The sequence below is a fragment of the Equus caballus genome, chromosome 10 (genome assembly GCF_041296265.1).
Source record: "Equus caballus isolate H_3958 breed thoroughbred chromosome 10, TB-T2T, whole genome shotgun sequence".
Classification (NCBI taxonomy): domain Eukaryota; kingdom Metazoa; phylum Chordata; class Mammalia; order Perissodactyla; family Equidae; genus Equus; species Equus caballus.
The window spans coordinates 6894671-6914994 of NC_091693.1; the positions used below are offsets into that span (position 1 = coordinate 6894671).

Consider the following 20324-nt stretch of genomic DNA (forward strand, 5'->3'; position numbering starts at 1 on the left):
GTTATCAACAAATGGCCAGGCAGTTTCATCTCTAACTACTCCTCTCCCCATCTAGGTAATTTTAGAGCCAATCCTGGAGATCATATTTTATCCAGAAATAAGTAAGTGTATGTTTCTCTTGTAGAGATAGAGATTTATTTTAAACATAATCACACTACCATTATTACATCTAAGAAATTAACAGTAAATTCTTAATATCATCTAATAAGCTGTGTTCTGCACAATGTGAAATTTCTCTCTTTGTTCTTGGCCTCCTCATTGATGTTGATCATGGTGATTGGAAGTCATTTAAATTAAAGGCCAAATTAAGAAATGTTCTTCCTCGGTGACCCCAAGGAATTACCACACAATAACAGTCCCAAATAGTCACCAAATTTGTCAGCGGGAACTCCTGACCAGCTAAAGCACCGTGTTGTGGCTGAATTGGTGTTTGTTTCCTCAGCTGCTCAAATGGTTGTCAACAGACTTATCTGAAGCATATGCACAGGAGCAGAGCTGATTCTTGTGTTGAGGGAAGGTGGCCCTAGGGAGGGATCTCCGGAAATGGGAGATGGCTGCCTGTGAGGAGGAGGGGCTGTAAACAGGAGACCCTAGTGTGCACAGAGGGGCTGTGAGGCACTGTAGACGCTGAAGTTTCAGATGGAATTTCAGATGAAACGGAAAGTCCAGTGAGAAGTCACAATGGAGGACTTCCCCTCACCCCAGTCACCCAGTTCTGCCCAGAGGCTGCCACCATTAGCAGTTTCCCGTGTGTTCCTCCAGAGATAGCCCACACATCTGGAAGCGCTGATAAATACGTATTGTATATGTATTTGATTTGATACAGATTTGAAAGGGCTCTCCTGGCTCCTCTGATCTGCCACTTCCCCGCTCATGCAGCTCCTGCCACACTGGCCTCTCAGGGTGATGGGAACTGTGAGCTGATGAGCGGTGTCCGCGCAGGCTGGCCCCAACCCCAAGGCGTTTGCACTTGTGTTTGCTCTGCCGGAGCACCTCTCCACCAGCTGTCGCCACAGCTCTCACTCCTGTGTCCAGGTCTGCCGCAAACAGAACCCCTGGCCTTCCTGAACACTCGACCTACCCTTTCAACTCCCATACTCACACTTTGCAGCCCTTCAGTCAGTCCTTTTGTTTCTCAAACACTTAGCACTAATATCCCTTATATTTTACTACTCATCCTTGATAATTGGCCCCCCCACCACTAGAATATAATTTCCATGAGCACAGGGATTTTTTTTAAGAGTATATTATTCCCATTTTCAACACTTTATTATGAAAATTTTCAAGCATATGGAAAAAGTGAACAGTTAGTACAATGATTACCCTTACACCCACCACCTAGGTTTAACAATTGTTAACTTCGTGTCATATTTACTTTGTATGTGGATGCACGTTATTTTTTACTGAAACATTTAAAAGTAGTTTCCCAACATCTTGACACTTCGCTGCTAAATATTTAAGCATGCATCTCTGAAAAGTGACATGTTCCTTCATACCATTGTCATGCCTAAGAAAAACTAATGCTAGTTCTCTAATGTCTCGTATTCAAATTTCCCAAATTGAACCCAAAAAGTCAGCTGTATGCTGTTGTTTAGTTTGTTTTTTGTAGCGGAATCTAATCAAAGTTCATATTGTACATTTGGTTTTTAGGTCTCTAGTCTTTTTAAAAATTCTAGGATAGCCCCCAACCCCACCCCACCCACCCTTATAAGAGGGAATTTTTTTTTTTAGCTGAGGAAGATTTTGGCCTGAGCTAACATCTCTGCCAGTCTTCCTCTATTTTTTAGTATGTGGGCCACCAGCACAGTATGGCTGCTAACAGAGCAATGTAGGTCCATGCCCAGGAACCAAACCCAGGGCTCTGAAGCAGAGCACACTGAACTTAACCACTAGGCCACTGGGGCTGGTCTAAGAGGGAGTTTTAAGAGACCAAGCCAGCTGTCTTGTTGAATGTCCCCCACTCTGGATTTGCCTTATTGTTTCCTCGTGGTGTCATTCAGCTTCTTCTAGCATCTTCTTTGGTTCTTCTAAACTAGAAGTTGGCTTTAAAGGCTTGATTAGATGCAGATCAAGTATTTTTTGCAAGAATCCTTCCTGTGTGTATCTCCTTACCGCTTCCCATCAGGAGCTACCTGATGCCAGGTTGCCCAGTTAGTGGTGGCAGAGTCTAAACCCTGGGAAAGGTGACGGCCACTAGCTATGTCCTCTGGAAAGATGTGCTCTCCCTTTTTGCCATTGGCAAATGACCTGTAGGGTGATACTATGGGAAATGATTCGGCCGTGGCTCCCCAATAACCTTGCACATCTCCACATGAGCCACACAGGCAATGCTTACGTGTGGTCACACCCGAACCTTGGCAGGACACCCGTGATTCCTCCAGAAAGGAAGGGAGATAAGCAGTCTTGTCAAGAGCTGCCGTGAGGCAGTTTCTCATCGCCTCCCTCTCCTGTGGGAGACTGCTGAGGACCATTTCTCATCCATTGCCCTTGTATAGCTGCAGGCTGTAGAACCGCTCTGAAGCTACGCACTGAGCAGCTCACCTGCCTTACCTCAGGCCTTCCAACAACTCGAGCTGCTATTTTTACAAGAGAGGAAACTGACACTTCCATCCTCCTACCGGTCCATGAGGCTGTGGGTTTCCTTTTAGTGTATCTGTATGGAGAGGGTTCAGAGCACAAGACTGAAACCTCCCGAGGCCTATGGAGTAAACAGGAATTTAATATGAGCAACTTGATACAGGAAAACCATGGGATGATGTGAATTTGGATATAATATCACACCCTCATTTCCTTGTATTCATCTTGACATGACCCCACATTTTACAGGATTGAATATAGCTCTTTATCAGGCAAATCACAGATCTCCATTTATTTGGGCTCAGTTGCTAGAAAATTACCGTGTTCTTCTGGTGATGCCATGTTTCCTAGATTTCTCATGTTTCTTGCAACCCTCATTGCTGCCTCACATCTGAAGATTCACTCGCCTCCTCCAGTCTTACCAACTGGCTCTGGGCAAGAAATGCCTCCATCAGCCCTGGTAGCTTCCGAGGCTTTCTCAGACCTTCCCTATGGATGCGCCTGCTCCACACTGCTTGTTCCCTCCTGGGGGGAAGTTCTGAAGATTGTATGCCTTCTCTCAATCCTGCCAAGCCAGACCGAATGCTGACAGCCTCCCATCCTCCTCCCTAGGGCTGTGCTGAATCCTTAAGTTTGTGTGCTTTCTCCCAATCCCGCAGAGTTGCCTGACTTTCTGCATGGGTTCACTAGCATCTGCAAAGGCGCACCCCCGCGGCCCTCAGGGTTGCGCACAGGGAGCTGCCCTGGGGTAGAGGGGTGGGGGTGAGGCGTGCAAAGCACTGGAGGTGCCCGTGGGCCAGTTGGGGGATCCACAGATCAGGCATCGCCCGTGGCCCACGTGCAGTCTTCTTGATGTCTGTGACACGGTTAGTAGGATCCAGGTCCCTCTGATGCTTTCTGAGAACCTGGCTGTGCGTCTCCCAGCCGCTCCCTGCCCCCTAATTGGGCAGAACTCCTCAGGATTCCTCTTCAGTGCCTCCAATTTCGGATCTTTTTTTTGCCCCAGCGGTGTGCTGGAACTTCTGCTCTGGACCGCACTCTCATCTGTGGGTAATTTTCAAAATCAGTGTTCTTTACGGGGAAGATAGTAGAACAACTCCTCTTTCATCATTTTGATAATATCACTCTCTCGACCCTCTCAAAGGAACGAAAACTATGCAATAAAAATCAGTCTCTTCCCCACCTTCTCCTTTAGCCATAAGGAGGTGACTGTCATCGCTGGTTTCCTGTGTGTCCTTCCAAAGATAGTTTATACATTTGCAGGCAGGCCCTCCCTCCACCTGCCATCTCTTCGTTGTAGCCTGCTGGTCCCAGAGTTGAACCTTGCTTTTCTCCATTAGCAATAGTCCTTGGAGATCCTTGCTTGTCCATCTGATACTCTTAAATTTCTTCAAGTTGTATAGGTAATACGTGAATATATTCTCCTGGCTTAAAAAAAAAAAAAAAAAAAAAGGAAGCTCCTCCAGCAAAGTCAGTATACACTCAGAGAAGCAGGAGAAGATAGTGGTTAAGCGGGGAGGACTGGAGCTGACGGTCTGGGTTCAAATTCAGGCTCCACCACTTGCCAGCTATGAGACCATGGGCAAATTACTTGACCTCTCCGTGTCTCGCTTTCCTCTTCTGTAAAATGAAGTTAATGACACCTTCCTCGCAGGGTCATTGTGCAAATTAAATGAGCTGCTCCCTGTACAGCACTTAGAACGGTGCCTGATGCCGTGCGGAAAGGGCTTGGAGCAGTGCCCTGTGTGTTGGAAATGCTCTCTAAATATGAGTTGCTCCCGGCACATTGGTGGACACACCAAGAAGCTTTTCCTTCTCGCAGTCTTTGTGTGTGTGTGTGTGTGTGGTAAGAACACGTAACATGAGATGTACTCTCTTAACAGACTTTTAAGTGTACAATACAGTATTGTTGACTCTAGGTGCAATGTTGTACGGCAGATCTTAAGAACTTACTCATCTTGCATAACTGAAACTTTATACCCATTGATTAGCAATTCCCCGTTTCCCCCAGCCCCCAGCCCCCGGCAAGCACTGTTCTACTTTCTGCTCAGTTTGACTATTCTAGATGCCTCACAGAAGTGGACTCGTGCATATTTGTCCTTCTGAGACTGCCTTATTTCACTTAGCACCATGTCCTCCAGGTTCGTCCATGTTGTTGCACGTGGCAGGATGTCCTTCTTTTCTAAGGCTGAATAATATTCCCTTGTATGTATATGCCACATTCCCTCTGTCAGGAATGTTCTTCCCTGCCTTTTACCTGCCGGCCTCAGTCTCCTCCTCCAACATCCCTTCCTTCAGGAAACCCTCCTCTGTGCCCCTGGCTGGGTCAGCACCTCCTCTGAGCTCACACATTCACCTCTCTTTTCCCCTTTGTGGCCTGTGTTTCCTCTCTTGGTGCCTTGGTCACTTTAGCATCCTCTCTGACCGTGCTGGGCTGTCGCTCTCTGGTGAAGGTCTGTCTCCCCCATTCTCCTGTGAGCCTGTGAGGGCAGGGACAGTACTGTCTTGATCACTGCTGTGTTCCCAGCATCGCCCCACACAGGGCTGGGCATGAGAAAACTTGTTATGTGCACCGTGACCTTAATGCTTAGTTCAAGCCTGAGCGTATACTTGGTGCTCAATAAGTTTGAGAAGAAAATAAAAAGACCTCTGGCTACAGCTCCCTAGTGCATTTGTTATGAAACCAAAGTGGGTCCACTTCTTAGTGAGTTGAAATCAAAGCGAGGGCCAGCCCTGTGGCTGAGTGGTCAAGTTTGTGCACTCCGCTTCGGCAGCCCAGGGTTTCACCAGTTCGGATCCTGAGCACTGACATGGCACTGCTCATCAAGCCATGCTGAGGCGGCGTCCCACATAGCACAACCAGGAGGACCTACAACTAAAATATACAACTATGTACTGGGGGGCTTTGGGGAGAAGAAGAAGACAAAAAAAGAAGATTGGGAACAGATGTTAGCTCAGGTGCCAACTTAAAAAAAAATGAAATCAAAGCCTTCACCAGAAGGAGTTGTCACACAAAGTAAAATTTATTTGCAGCAAATAGAGACCATGGGGAATTGTTTCCAAAGGCGTGGCTCCCCAAGCACAGGACCGCAGGGGCCTTTTATTTCAGATGGGAAATGAATATTCAAGAGGGAGAGGTGGGCATTCGCTTGCACAGGCTCAGTTGGAAAACATGCTTCCGCATACTTTACAGGTTATGGTAATAAGGCCTAAGCTCCTCCTGTGGCAGAGATCGTAGCATTAAAATGAAGCAAAGGTCATCTCTTGGGCTCTTCTCCGCCCATCTGGACAGGCATCACTCTTGGGTGGGGTTTGGACACGTTCAGGGCAGTTGGTGATTGCATCTCTTAACATAACAAAAAAAACAATTTGGAGAAACAGTTAAGTGCTCCCTTCAGTTATTTGGGACAATTAATCGGTGACACCTTCCTCCTTGCTTTACCACCTCACGCCACGTCTGGTCTCCCCCTGACTTCTCTCTTTCCCCCTTCCCTGCTTTTCTCTCTCCTCCTCATCCTGCACTTCATGCTGGCCCCACCCAGCCCTGAAGTCTCCCTTTCTTGGGCATGATAGTCACCTCTCCCACCCCTACCTATGAATTTCAGGCCCTCTGTTGCTCAGCTGACCCAAAGGAGCACCTGAGATTTCAGCCTTTACTTAGTGCCCAAACTTCAGGTTTCAGAGTGTTGCTAAATGTGCATACCTCTTTGCTGCCACTGACGACATTTTTCTGTAACATCTCTGCTAAAATGAATTCATTTGGAAAGGAAACTTTGACCCACGAAGTATTCTTGCAAAAACTGCATGAGCTAGAGCCACATATTGATGAATAAATCTCAAAACGTAATACTGAGGGGAAAAAGGTCAATTGCATGAGGATATGTACCATAAGATACAATTTAATTAAAGTTTACCAAAAAACCTAAAACTATTCTATACATTGTTGAGGAATATATGCATATACATTAAAAATATGAAAGCGTGCATGGGAGTGGAAATCCAAAAAGCTAATGAACATTTGAGAAGATCTGAAAAATCATTAGTAATAAGAGAAGTGAGAGTAGAAATAATGGCAGGTAGCACTTTACACTGAATTACTCTGTCAAAAACTAGAAAGCTGGATAATGCCAAGTGTGGGTGGCGATGGAAGGATACGGGAACACTCACAAACTGTTGGTTGGGGTGTGGAAGGGGCCACCTGTTGTGGAAAACGACCTGGCACATACGTATCTGTGGCCCAGCAATTCTGCTCCCTAAGAGAGACACGTGAGTCTCGAAGGGGCCGTGCGTGAGGGTGCTCCTTGCAGCAGTGTTCACAGTGGCAGTGGTGGAGGGGGAGTTGGAAGTAGCCCGAGTGTCCTCACTGGAAGGAGACGGCACACTGGAGGATGCACACCAGGAGTGACCCAAGCAACCATCTGAAGCCGTGGATTCAGTGTGCCCGGAATAATGTGGATGGATCTTAAAATTGTAGTGCTGAGCGAGGAAAGTAAGAGTCGGATGAGCTGTTTAACACCATCGTGGGTAAGTTAGAAAATGCATGCACAGAAAACAACGGTACCCATTTCACAAGAACACACTCAACAAAAAAGATATATATGAACATATTAGAATGTTTGCTAGTAGGGGCGCTGGAAGAGACTGCGATATGGGGATGTAAGGGAATAAATTAAATTTAGAAGAGCTGTCTTGTGGGGAATAATGAGCTGTAAACTGAGGGTGTAGGGTCAACTCAACCCATGACAACTGCGATCTGAAAAAGAAGCCAGGGGAAGGGGTGCCGAGGATGATGAGTCCCCAGTTTCATAGTGAAGTTGTCTCTGGGGCGAGATCAGGTGGCTTCAGATGCGAACTGCAGTGTAGGCTGCTTAAAAACAACCTGCTGGGGGCCAGCCCAGTGGCATAGAGAAGTTCGTGTGCTCTGCTTCAGAGGCCTGGGGTTCATAGGCTCGGACCTAAACACCGCTAATCAAGCCACACTGTGGCAGCATCCCACATACAACGTAGAGGACAATTGGCACAGATGTTAGCTCAGGGCAATCTTCCTCACACACACACACAAAAACCCCAAAAAACCTGCAGTGAATACCATAGAAAAATACTTAGATTTGACAAAGCTGGGTTGTGAGGACATAGGTGTTTGTTATGTTATTCTCTACGTTTTCTGGTATACTTGAAATATTTTATAATAAAAAGAATTTAAGGGGCCAGCCTCAGGGCCGAGTAGTTAAGTTCACGCGCTCTGCTTTGGGGGCCCAGGGTTTCACTGGTTCAAAGCCAGGGCATGGACCTAGCACTACTCATCAGGCCATGCTGAGGCGGCGTCCCACACAGCTCAACCAGAAGGACCGACAACTAGAATATACAACTATGTAGTGGGGGGCTTTGGGGAGAAGGAGAAACACACAAAAGAAGATTGACAACGGATGTTAGCTCAGGGCCAATTTTCGGGGAAAAAAAATTAAGAAAACTTTCCTCTCGCCACTGACCATGGAAAATAAAACATCTTATCTTAAAAATAAATACAATGAAAATAAGTTATTAAATTCTAGTCACACACTGAGGCCTCTCGAGACCTGCTCTAAGCAAGGTCAGAGGGGTGTTTGGGACACAGTAGCATCGAGCTGAGCCTTTTTCCATGGCAGCATCAGAGGGGCTGGAGAACTGCGTCAGCTTCTCATCATGGGGGTTTTGTGTCATTTCATGCCGTTTCACTTCATGTTGTGGACAGCCTAAAATCATTGCCCCCTTGGGAAAACACCTCTTTAACACATTGAATATGTTTCTTTGAAAGGATCTATCCTCTTTAGAAGGCATTGTAATAAAAAAAGAAGAGGCAGAAAAGTACATTATTGCGAGCGTACAGCTTGATGAATCTTCACAATCTGAACGCTCCTGTGCAAGCAGTGTTCAAATTAGGAAAGAGAAGCCCCCTTCCTGTTCCCTCCAGTCATGGTGCCCCCAAGGGTAGCCACCAGCCTGACTTTGATCATCCTAGATTGGTTTTGCCTCTTTAGAATTTCATTTGTAGACTCATACAATTGTAGTCTTTTGAGTATGGCTTTTTTCATTTAGCACAATGCTTTCAAGAGTCACCCCCGCAGTTGTGCGTATCAGTAGCTCGTTCCCTTTCGTTGCTGAATAGTGTCCATTGTGTGCATGCACCATAAGGTGCTTATCCATTCTACTGCTGAGGGGCATTTGGGTGGTTTCTGCTGTGGGCCTATTAGGAATACATTCACAGCGTTTGGTAGGCAGAAGTGGGTGACTTCTCAGGGACACGTGGCTGGGTCATAGGGTAGGCGTATGTCATCTTTAGGAGATCTCGGCATTGTGGTTTTTTAAAGGAAGTAATGAGCACTTCAAAATGTATTGTTTTGAAGACTGTCATATAATAGTAAAAAAGAATAATGAAAATTCAAATTTGACATCAAAGTAAACTGGCTTCATGTTTCAGAACAAAACAGATCCCTCTTATGACTGCTGACATGTTAATGGCCCCATTGATGACAACGTTTTGCTTTTACTAGACATTTTATGTAACTTCCAACCACTGACAGTTACCAAGTATTTGAAAATAAAAATATTTCATATTATTAGCATGGCCCTATTATTTTGCAAGTTATTTTGTTTTATTTATTATTTTTTTTTAAAGATTGGCACCTGAGCTAACATCTGTTGCCAGTCTTCTTCTTTTTTTTTTTTTTCCTTCTTCTCCCCAAAGCCCCCCAATACATAGTTGTATATTCTAGTTGTAGGTCCTTCTGGCTGTGCTATGTGGGATGCTGCCTCAGCATGGCCTGATGAGCGGTGCCATGTCTGCACCCAGGGTCCGAACCAGCGAAACCCGGTGCCGCCGAAGCAGAGCGCAGGAACTTGACCACTCAGCCACGTGCCCAGCCCCGCAAGTTGTTTTAGCTAAAACTTATAAAATGTACTTGACAGGTCATGTACGTTATTACTGAAATTTTCTCGTTAGTCTTTAATATAAATATAAATCAACAGAGAACTATTCCCCCCACACACAGGAAGATTAGCCCTGAGCTAACTACTGCCAGTCCTCCTCTTGTTGCTGAGGAAGCCTGGCCCTGAGCTAACATTCATGCCTATCTTCCTCTACTTTACATGTGGGACGCCTGCCACAGCATGGCCCGCCAAGCGGTGCCCTGTCCCCACCCGGATCCGAACTGGCGAACCCCGGGCCGCTGAGAAGCAGAACGTGTGGACTTAACCGCTGCGCCACGGGGCGGCCCCAACAACTGTTTTAAATGTAAAGTGGATTGACTGAAAACCAACGTAACCATTTCAGTAGGAAAATATCTCATGGGTGTTATTACCAAGCCAGTGTCCTGACAGTGGAATTTTAGTTCCCGTTTGTTTGCCCATTTCCCGCACACTGGGGGAGCCGGGGCTCAGAGAGAAAACGCAGTCAACGCCCTGGCCCACGGGGTTCAGTTCTGGGGCTTCCAAGCCCGCATTTTCGCCTGCGGAGTCATCCTCGCGCCACCAGGGGGCGCCATCGGAGAGAACGTGGGGCTCGCCGAGGGCGGCTGGGAGGCGCGGGCGCCGGCGCTCGCCAGGCCCGGAAGACGCGCTTTGCAGACGTCCCTGCACTCGGTTCCCACCGACACCCGGGAAAGTGGTCTGACGATTTCCGTTCTTGCAGGTGGCCAAGTGCGCTCGCCAAGTCGCGCAGCACAGAGGAGGCAAAACTGGGATTTGAACTTAGGTCTCTTTGATTCTGCCCCCTGAAGGCATTTCCACCCGTGGCTCCTCACTGTGACCCTGATTTGTCCGTGTGTGTGTGTGTGGAAGGGTACTTTTCTCCCACCAAGCCCATTCGGTGTGCCCTTCCCTTTTTCTAGCACGCCTCTCTCCCTCCTCGTTGTACACTCATTGAACACCCATCTCCTGCCGTCCTCTCCCCTCAGCCCAGAGCTGGTACATCAGCCTTCTGAACATCTTTCCACCTGCCCCCTCTCATCCCCATCTCTCTGCCTTGGTCCAGCCCTGTCCTCATCTGCTGGGGTCCCTGCCCTGGCCTCCCCCTGGGCTCCCAGCCTCAGAGAGGGGAGCCTCCAGCAGAGGAGGCCGTTCTGGGATTCAAGATTCACACTGGGGTCCGACTTGGCTCTCTCTCTCTCTGCTCCCAGGAAGGCCCATGCCTTAGAGAGAGACATCAGGTGGTGCGCTCATCCTCCCAACTCCACCCCCTCCACCTCCGCGGCAGCCTGGGAACTGGAGGACATGGGTGTGTCACCCTGCCCGTATGGCCAGACATGAGCACGATCTGGAATTTCAGGTCTATAAATCACTTGGGTTGGGGGGGCTCATAAAGCTGTTCTCCCATGCTTGTCTGCCTGCTTGGTCTCTTGTCCCCTCCTCCAGACACCCTGCCCACTTCCTTGGAGACTGACCCAAGAATGGGCCTGGGCGTATATAGGGAGCCACTGTGGGAAGGGCCTGCCAGAGAAGCTTCTGGCAGAGAAGGTGAGGAGGGGGCTCTAAGGGTCTGGATGCAGCAGAGGGAGCTGGGGAGGTCTGAGCTCTGGCCAGGGAGGCCCCACCAGAGCCTCGGTTTCCTCTTCTGTAAAATAGCCCACCACAGCGGTGGTGGGAGGCTGGGCACATTCAGTACCAGCCTGGACCCAGCAGAGAGTGGGAGCAGCTCCTGGGAACTGGGGGTGGAGTGGGGGTGGTGGGTCCAGCTGGGCCTCCCTCCCCTCCTGGCCTCTGCCTGGCCTCTTCCCCGCTCACCTGTCTCCGGCAGGACTATGGCTTCTGCAGCAGAAGAGGCAGAGAAGGGGTCTCCAGTTGTGGTGGGACTGCTGGTTGTGGGCAACATCGTTATTCTGGTGAGACATCCCCCAGTGCTGGGAGCCGAGTGGGTGAGTGTGGGGAGGGGGCAGTCCTGAGCCTGGGCATGGGGGCTGAGGGCCCAAGACTCCCCAGATGGCCAGTGCTATGGGCTCTCAAGCCAGAGAAGCCTGGATTCAAATCCCAGCTCTGCCTCTCCTCAGCTGTGTGACCTTGAGCAAGGGACCTTACTTCTCTGTGCCTGTTTCTCCATCTATAGCTTATGTTCTCATTGTGGGGTCTCTTGTGAGGATTAACTCATGTGTGCCCCTGAGCTCAGAAAAAGTGCTTGACAAATGCTGGCCATCATCATTAACATGATTAAGGATGTAAAGTGCCTCCTTGGCACTCAGAAGGCCCATGGTAATGAATAATAACAATGTCCTTTAATAAATGTTTAATGTTTTTAAAAAATATATGATACCTATACATGGCTCTGGAGCCAGACAGCCTGGGTTCAGATCCCAGCTCTGCTGCTTTCTACCGTGGGAACTGGAGCCAGTGATGTAACCCCCTTAGTTTTCTCATCTGTAAAATGGAGATAAAATAGGACCGCTAGGAGGATGAGATGAGTTACGGATTAATGTGCTTAGACCGGAGTTTGGCGTTGTGTTGGCTGTAACAACGCTAGACACCGCAGCTGCTCGCGGTGGTTATCACACAGAAGCAGTTGTGGGGACCAATGCCGGCGCACGGTAAGTCCCCTGTGGTGTTAGGTTGGCTGTTGTCAGAGGGATCCACAAGAAGTCTTCCTCTCTCCTGCTCCCCATTGTGGTGGGACTGCTGGTCGTAGTAGCCAGATTTTTGTTTCTCCGTTTCTTTATGCAAATAGGAACATATATACCTGTTTTTTCCCTTTCTTTCCCCAAAATGTAGCTCATGCCACATCCTGTTCCGTGCCTCTTGTTTTCTCCTGCTCTCAGTCTGTAGGCCACTCCACACGAGCCCTCAGAGGCTCATTTGTAATGTCCTGGCCATGGCCAGATTGCTGTGCTCCGGGAATAACAGCACTATTAAGGGAAGGTGGCATGACCCAGGATCTCCTCGGTGCCAGTCACGCGCTCCAGCTTTGCGGATGTGCTGTCTCCTTGTATTCTTGAAGCAACTGGCAGCTGGCCTGTAGTGGGGCAAGGGTCTGGCTGGGCCCTCCCTCCCCTCCTGACCTCTGCCCAGCTCATCCCTGCTCAAGGAAGGCAATGTCTTTGCCACTCTTGTTACATGCCCACTTTACCCAGAGGGCAGTGGAGGCTCTGAATGGGGAAGGCACTTGCTCACGGAGACTCGTGCAGCTGGGCTGCTGCCCCTGAACAGGGCTTTCTAACTGGCTGCCCTGTCCAGCTGTCAGGCCTGGCCCTGTTTGCCGAGACAGTATGGGTGACAGCTGACCAGTACCGCGTGTATCCACTGATGGGCGTCTCAGGCAAGGATGACGTCTTCGCTGGTGCCTGGATCGCCATCTTCTGCGGCTTCTCCTTCTTCGTGGTGGCCAGCTTTGGTGTGGGTGCTGCGCTCTGCCACCGCCGGTCTATGATGCTCACGGTGAGGCCCCACGAGGGAGGATGGGGATGGGTGGCCACGAAGATCATCATCACAGATGATGTCAAAATATCAGTTACCAGCACAGTCGCTAGGTGTGTTCAGCATGACACCACTCGGCCTCACGGCAGCCAGTTTGTTTAATCTTCCCATAACTCAGTCACCTAGGCTCACTGTTTCCTCATTTTACAAAGAAAACCGGGCCACAGGGGAGGGAGGGAAGGAAACTCTGCACAGGAAGACAGCTCTTGAGTAGCAGGACTGGGGTTTGAACCTAGGATAGTTGGTCTCCAGGGTCTGTGCTCGCAAGCTCTGTTGATAACAATGACAACAATAATAATAGCACAGCTACCATTTAATAAATGCTCACTACATTCTAAATGCTTCACATGGACTAGTTCGTTTATTCCTCCCCACCCACCATGAGATACCAACACCACCATCCTCACCACCATCCTCATCACCACCACCACCACCACCACCACCACCACCACCACCACCACCATCACCACCACCACCACCACCACCACCACCACCACCACCACCATCACCACCACCACCACCACCACCACCACCACCACCACCATCATCACCACCACCATCACCGCCACCACCATCACCACCATCACCACCACCACCACCACCACCATCACCACCACCACCACCATCATCACCACCACCATCATCACCACCACCCCCGTCATCACCACTACCACCATCATCACCACCATCATCCTCGTGAGCCCATTTGACAGAGTTGAAACTGAGGCTTGGACAAGTGAAGTCACTTATCCAGGGTCACACAGCAAGTAAGTGACAGAGCCAGGATTTAAACCTGAGCAGGTCACCACTTGAGCCTGTTAAGTGTTAACTTAATCTCTGCCAAACATAATAATCACAACAACAATAACCCAACCTTCCGGGTACCTCTCATGCACCTGACACTAGGCTAAGCAGGTTAGGAGTGAGCTCCCTCAACCCTCCCAGAAGCCCTCTGAAGTTAGCACTTGTCTACCCATTTACCAGGTGAGGACACTGAGGTTCAGAGGCCAACAACCCAGGTGACGGGGAGAGCAGGGATTCCAATCCTGGCCCCACTGACGCAGAGCCAACACTGCTCTTCCTCTGCAGTTGAGGGCCTTTTAGACTCAATCAACAAATCAACAAATGTTTACTGAGCAAGAACCATGTGCCAAACCCTAGCTAGGCACTGGGCTATCTAGTGAGCAAACGTGAAAGCCGTTGCCCTGCAGAGGATGCTCTGAGCCAGAGACAGCAGAGACAGTGAACAGGGAAAAGAGATCTGGAGCTGGGAGAGGGGGAAGGGGAGGCCTCTCAGCCAGAGAAAGGAAGGCATGGGGAGGTGATGGAGTGAGCCGGGGGTGTGTCTGCAGGAAGAGCATTCCAGATGGAGGGAATAGTGGAGCAAAGGCTCTGAAGCCAGAGGGGCCAGGAGTCCAGTGTGGCTGCAGCCCAGTGGGGATAGGAGTTGAGTAAGAGGAGATGAGGGTGGGTGAGGGGAGGAGAACAGTGGGGTGAGCGTGGAGGATGAGGGGAGAAAGGGAAGGCGGGCCTATGCGGTGAGCCTTACAGGTCTTGGTAAGGACCTTGGCATTACTGTGAGTGAGATGGATCCATGGAAAGGCACTTTTCTTTTCCTTTTCTTCTTTTTTCCTTTCTTTCCTACACTTAATTCTCTGGCATAACAATTTAGCCAAAGCCCTAAAAGTTCACCCAACCTGTAAAAAAGAGGAAAAGAAAAGTTTGTATTTGTGTTTGTGTCTGTCTCCCCAGTTTGTCATTAACTATGACAGAATTTTTTTTTTAATTATTATGGGAAATTTTGAACATAGACTGAAGTAGAGTGAAGGGTTTGGTGACCCCTGAGAACCCATCACCTGGTTTCAGCAATAGCCACCCCAGCCTGGCCATCTTGTCCCCTCTCCTCCACCCTCTGCCTGCCCACATTCTTCTTTCCTGGGGTATCTGGAAGCACATTCCAGACACCAAGTCATTTACCTGTAAATACTCGAGCGCACATTACTCTGAGCGATAAGGACATTGTTTTAAAGCAGCCAGGCGAGTTCCGCCACAGCCTCTGCATCGTGGCTGTGGAGCTGGCACAGCCACCCCCACCCCCATTGCTCTGGGGAGATTGAGGGGTGAGGACAGCGGAGGATTCAGGGGAGGAGTGAGGGCAGCAAGATAGCTTTCGTTAAACACCAGTCAAAGAGCTTTTTTCTTCTTTTTTTGCACAACCACTGTGCCACTGGCGCACTGCAAAATCCATCCTAGCTCCTTTGTATCTACCTTCTAAGGCCCAGCCTGTGTTCAGATGTTTCTGTTCTCTCCAGAATGTCTTTATTTTCTTACTTTTCTACAGTAGACATGTATTTTACTGCACCCAAGCCAGTAGTTAACTTCGGGAAATACTTCACATCTTCTTTCTTGATTTCATTTCCCCCTAACACTGTATTATAAAAAATTTCAAACAGAAAAGGTGTGAGACTTGAACAGCGAACACCTGTATGTCCACCACGTAGACGTTACCATTCACATTGTCCTACGCTTTTTTTAATGGCATTTCTATCCATCGATCCACCCCTTGAGGGACGTGACTTCACAGGCTTCGCCCTGATCAGCCGTGCCTCATCCCTCCCTCCCTCCCTCCCTCTCTCCCCAGTACCTGGTGCTCATGCTCATCGTCTACATCTTTGAGTGTGCCTCCTGCATCACGGCCTACACCCACCGAGACTACGTAAGCAGCAGAGGCCAGGGGAGGGGCCTGACTTCTGAGGGGGAGGGGGATGGTCTTGAGCAGGGGGTGGAGGTCCACATCCCTCCCTACCCAGCCCCACTTCTCGGCCCTCCGCAGATGGTGTCCAACCCATCTCTGATCACCAAGCAGATGCTGACCTTCTACAGTGCAGACACGGCCCAGGGCCGGGAACTGACCCGCCTCTGGGACCGCATCATGACTGAGGTGGGCGAGGGCGGGCGAGGAGGGCCTGGGGCTCTGATCACAGAGCTGGATAGGGCTCCCACTACGCCCCCTGGTAGATGGTATCTACTCCTGTGGTTTTTATGAGGGAGGGGCTCTGGTTATTGACATTTTCCAGATGAGTAAACAGGCCCAGAAAAGGGCAAGGCACTTGCCCAGGGTCACACAGTTAGTAAGATCCAGGGCCCCTGCTCTTAACCCTTAACAGATACTGTCTCAATAATGATGATGATGATGATGATGATAACCAATGTTTAATGAGCACTAACTTTTGTTTGGCAGTGTTCAATGCACTTTTAAAGCCTATTTAATCCTCACAACCACCTCATAAGGGAGATCGGCCTTTTAGCTGATGAGAAAACCAAGCTGATGGGTGGCTGGTAGGTCACAGAACCAGAAGGACTCAAACCCAGGCCACCAGGTTCCAGAAGCCACATTCTTAATTAAACTCAACATGACCCAGCAGCGCAAGAGAAGAATATTGAGGCCCCAAGGAAAATGAGGTCCCAATTTGGCTCAAGTCATGCATCTAGCCAGGATTGGAACCCCTGTTTGAAGCAGCCTATGTTTTCATCATTCGAGGGCCACAAATTAAGCACCCACAGGGGCCAGAGGAAGCCAGGAATCTGCCTTTTGGTGGCTAGCATTCACTGTGTGACCTCAGGCAAGCAGCTGTCCTCTCTGAGCCAGAGCCTGCCTGACCCCTGCCTTTCTCTCCAGCAAGAGTGCTGTGGCACATCTGGTCCCATGGACTGGGTGAACTTCACATCAGCCTTCCGGGCGGCCACCCCGGAGGTGACGTTCCCCTGGCCCCCACTGTGCTGTCGCCGGACTGGCAACTTCATCCCCCTCAGTGAAGAAGGCTGCCGTCTGGGCCACATGGACTACCTGTTCACCAAGGTGTGTCCCCTCCCCCCTGCTGCCCCTGTCTGACCGTCTGTCTGGCCCTCTCTGGTTCTTTTGTCTCTTCCTCCCTCCCACTGCCTGTCTGCCATCTCCTCCTGCCCTTTCTGGCTTTCTCCTTTTCCCTCCTCTCTCTGGCTCTCTCAACTCTCTCTCCATCTGTCCCTTCCTCCCTCTGCAAGTCAGCGGGCTGCACACAGGCTCCGTGTAATCCAGACCCGGCACCTGAGCTTTCCTCAGCTTTTCTGGGAATGACAGCAACAGTAAGAATGACAGCAGCACCGCTCCGATAACAGCCAACATTTATGGAGCCCTTTCTTTGTACCAGGCATCCTTCTAAGTGCCGTGGTCTTCTGAGGTCCAGATTATGATTGTCCCATCTGACAGCTGGTGGAACTGAGAGGGCGCTCAGTGAGGGGTGGAGCAGGGGTTTGATTGTGGGCAGTCAGGCCCAGCCAGGTCTTTAACAGTTTTCACACTGCAATGCGAGTGCAGAGGTGGAGAGAGACCAGAGGAGGTTAGACTGAGAGGAGAACTGGTCCCAGGGGTCCCTCTGGCTGCTTTGGGCTGCCTGGGGGCCCTTCAGCGGCATTGCTTAGAGCAGGTGTCACGGAGAAGGGAGCCGTGCAAACCGTCACCTCCATCAGTCGGACAGCGGTTTCCTGAGCCCTGACTTCCGGGCATCATCTCGTGGAACCCCCACGAGTGCTTTCGGAGCGCAGCGCTGCCACTCCACAGATGGGAAAACCGAGGCTCAGAGGGTCAGAATCATGCCTAGGCCCCGCAGCCAGCAAATGGCAGAGCTGGCCCCCAATTCAGTCCACCTGACTCCAGGACACACACCCCGAACCTTTGCTCTTGGCTGCTTCTGAGTTGGGGCAGGGGTCACCAGGAAGGTGACTCTGGTGTGGGGCTCTGGCTCCACTCGGCCTCATCTCTGTATGAGGAGGGGCCAGAACCGGACTGATCCAGAAGGCATATTTCAAACCCTTGGAACTCGTGGGCAGCATGGAAAGCAGTCTCCAAACAATGTCACTCTCAGACTGTCACAGCCACCATCAGGGTGGCACCTACTTGCACAGGGTTGCATCCCTGGCTCCCCAAAACTACCCTGGGAGGTGGACACTGCCCTCATCCCCACTGACAGATGGGAAAACCAAGGCTCCAGGAAGGAAGGGACCTTCCCGAGGGCGCCCAGTGACTCTTGCTTTCGGCAGCCAGCCTCCCTGGGCATTTTTCAAATTCCCATTTTCCCCCTGCCCAGGGCTGCTTCGAGCACATCAGCCATGCCATTGACAGCTACACATGGGGCATCTCGTGGTTTGGGTTTGCCATCCTGATGTGGACGGTGAGAGGCGGGGGCCTATGGACTGGGTGGGGTGGGGATGTGGGGCTGGAGCATCCCTCACCTGACTGCCTCCTCCTCCAGCTCCCTGTGATGCTGATAGCCATGTATTTCTACACCACCTTATGAGGAACACGAAGCGAAGGCCACTTGTGCACCTCACCTCCTCCTACTCCTGCTTCCTCCAGCTGAGGCCTGGATGGCTGCCTCACTTCTGCCCCGCCCACTTCCCTCACCCTTCCCCTCCTTCCACTCCAAAGATCTTTTACCAGGTTTCTGAGCCCTGCTGGGACACGGAGCTGCCCTGAAACCCCTGGACATATGTGCAAGGACCCTTAGCCCTTAAGCTCATTTCACTTGGCTGATTCCTGGCCCATCTCTGAGTGTCAACTTAAAGTCCTGTCCTCAGGAGACCCTTCCCTGATCCCACCACCGCATCCACAGGTGCCTCTCTTGTCGCTCCCTGAACTCCTCCTTCATCGTGGGGGTCGCCATCATTGGTGAAGAGTTTGCGATTATCTGTTTAAGCTCTGGTAGACTGGGATTGCTGTGAGGGGACGGACAAGTTCTGTCATGGCCTCTTTATTGTTACCAGCATCACCCAGCACAGGGCTAAGCATGGGTGTTCAATAAATACTGGTTGAATGAATTATTTGTTTTCTTCTTGGGCAAAGGTGAATGAACAAGAACTCTTCCAATGGAAGTGGCAGAAACCCAAATGGCACTGACTGAAACATAAAATGGAATTTATTGGCTCATGTAACTGAGTCAATAGGGCTCGCTTCAGGCATATCTGGATCCAGGGGTTCAGTCTAGGTTTCCAGAAAACCGGCTTCATTCTCAGGCAGGATTTCTCTGGTAACATCAGGCTTGCATCTTCAGAGCTAAGCAACACAGCAGCGAGAAAGAGCGTCTCTCCCAAGAGCTTTAGGCAAGGTCAGGGATTAAATCTCTCTGTCTTGGTTTAGGTTCCAGGCCCATCCTTTGGTTGGGGGAAGGGAGGGCACCAGGATTAATAATCCTGCTAAGGATGCAACCAGGGCTGGTATTATGAGGGGGGAGTGTTCATCAAAGGAAAATCAGAGTGCAGGGCTGTTGGGCCCGCACAGGCCACAGACATCCTCCCCCCAGGGGCTCTAGCTTGCAGGAAGTTCTCTAAGGGGTACAGGACAGCAAACAGTTTAAGAGTTTTGTCATCACTCTTTTGTCATCTCTGAAGCAGGCTCATCCTCGGGCCATTTTACAGCAATTAGGCCCTGCCAGGAGAGCCTGGCTTTCTTCCCCATGGGATGAGGTTTCTAGGGGTCCTCATTCACTCCACTGTCTGCAGCTGGTCTGCAAATGCTGAATACAGATGTTAGGTTTTTTCCCATTTTTATTTTAATTAATTAGTTTATTTTTATTATTTATTATTTTTTTATTGAGGTCATATTTGTTAATAATATTATATAAATTTCAGTGTACATCCTTATATTTTGACTTCTGTATAGACTGCATCATGTTCACCACCAAAAGTCTAGTTGCCACAGATGTTAACTTTTTAAAATATACCTTAAAAAATCTGTAATGGTCATAGGGGTCATGATCTGTTAGGGAGAAAAATTGGAAACAGCCTAACATCCACCAGCAAGGAATGGGTTGTACAATTTATGTTACATCCTCGGACTGGAATTCTCTGTGGCTGTTAAAAAGAAGTTAGATCTATGTGAGCTGACATAAAAAGATGTCATAATGGTATAAATAATTGGAAAGCATACATAGGATTTTCATAATAGTAACCTAAGTGAGTATCAGTAGGGGCCTGGTTCAATTCACTAAGCTCTAGCTATACTCCAGAATACCACACAGTAGTAAAAAATAATGAACAAGGGCGCTATGTTTTAACACAGAAAAAGCTCCAAGAACTGCAGAGTAGAAAAACTTGCAAACCACACACAATACTTTTATTCCTATAGATACATATGCAGGGTTGGACTATTCTTTTTAAAGGAATGGGTCAATGTTTTAAAAATAATGTATAAAAGAATGAGAAAAACACTTTTAAGAAAGCAAAAAATCACTTGTAGCCTTTTCATTTAAAAAAGATTATAAAAATTTAGAAATGGA

The 20324-nt window shown here is 49.4% G+C and overlaps 1 protein-coding gene across 7 annotated transcripts; it reads left to right on the plus strand.

The window, feature by feature from the left end:
- The first annotated feature begins 55 nt into the window (after positions 1-55).
- On the plus strand, positions 56-18867 carry UPK1A (uroplakin 1A). 7 transcript variants are annotated; one of them, XM_070224085.1, is made up of 9 exons: positions 56-101; positions 10731-11067; positions 11348-11432; positions 12772-12972; positions 15653-15727; positions 15845-15952; positions 16691-16870; positions 18138-18221; positions 18303-18867. In XM_070224085.1, the coding sequence occupies exons 3-9, from the start codon at positions 11352-11354 to the stop codon at positions 18345-18347; spliced, it is 774 nt and encodes a 257-aa protein (XP_070080186.1). In that variant the 5' UTR covers positions 56-101; positions 10731-11067; positions 11348-11351; the 3' UTR covers positions 18348-18867. The 7 variants fall into 7 exon arrangements, with proteins under 7 accessions (XP_070080186.1, XP_070080185.1, XP_023505337.1 ...); XM_023649571.2 differs by lacking the exon at positions 56-101 and adding an exon at positions 9374-10306; XM_070224084.1 differs by having other exon boundaries at positions 10731-11432; positions 12310-12972.
- The last annotated feature ends 1457 nt before the right edge of the window (positions 18868-20324 follow it).

What these genes read in the sequence shown, in the direction of transcription:
- UPK1A (XM_023649569.2), top strand. Translation starts at nt 10,926, where the DNA reads ATGCTTGTCTGCCTGCTTGGTCTCTTGTCCCCTCCTCCAGACACCCTG. An exon ending in TGGGCAACATCGTTATTCTG is followed by an intron (nt 11,433 to 12,771) that starts GTGAGACATCCC and finishes TGCCCTGTCCAG; the next exon opens with CTGTCAGGCCTGGCCCTGTT. An exon ending in GCCGGTCTATGATGCTCACG is followed by an intron (nt 12,973 to 15,652) that starts GTGAGGCCCCAC and finishes CTCTCTCCCCAG; the next exon opens with TACCTGGTGCTCATGCTCAT.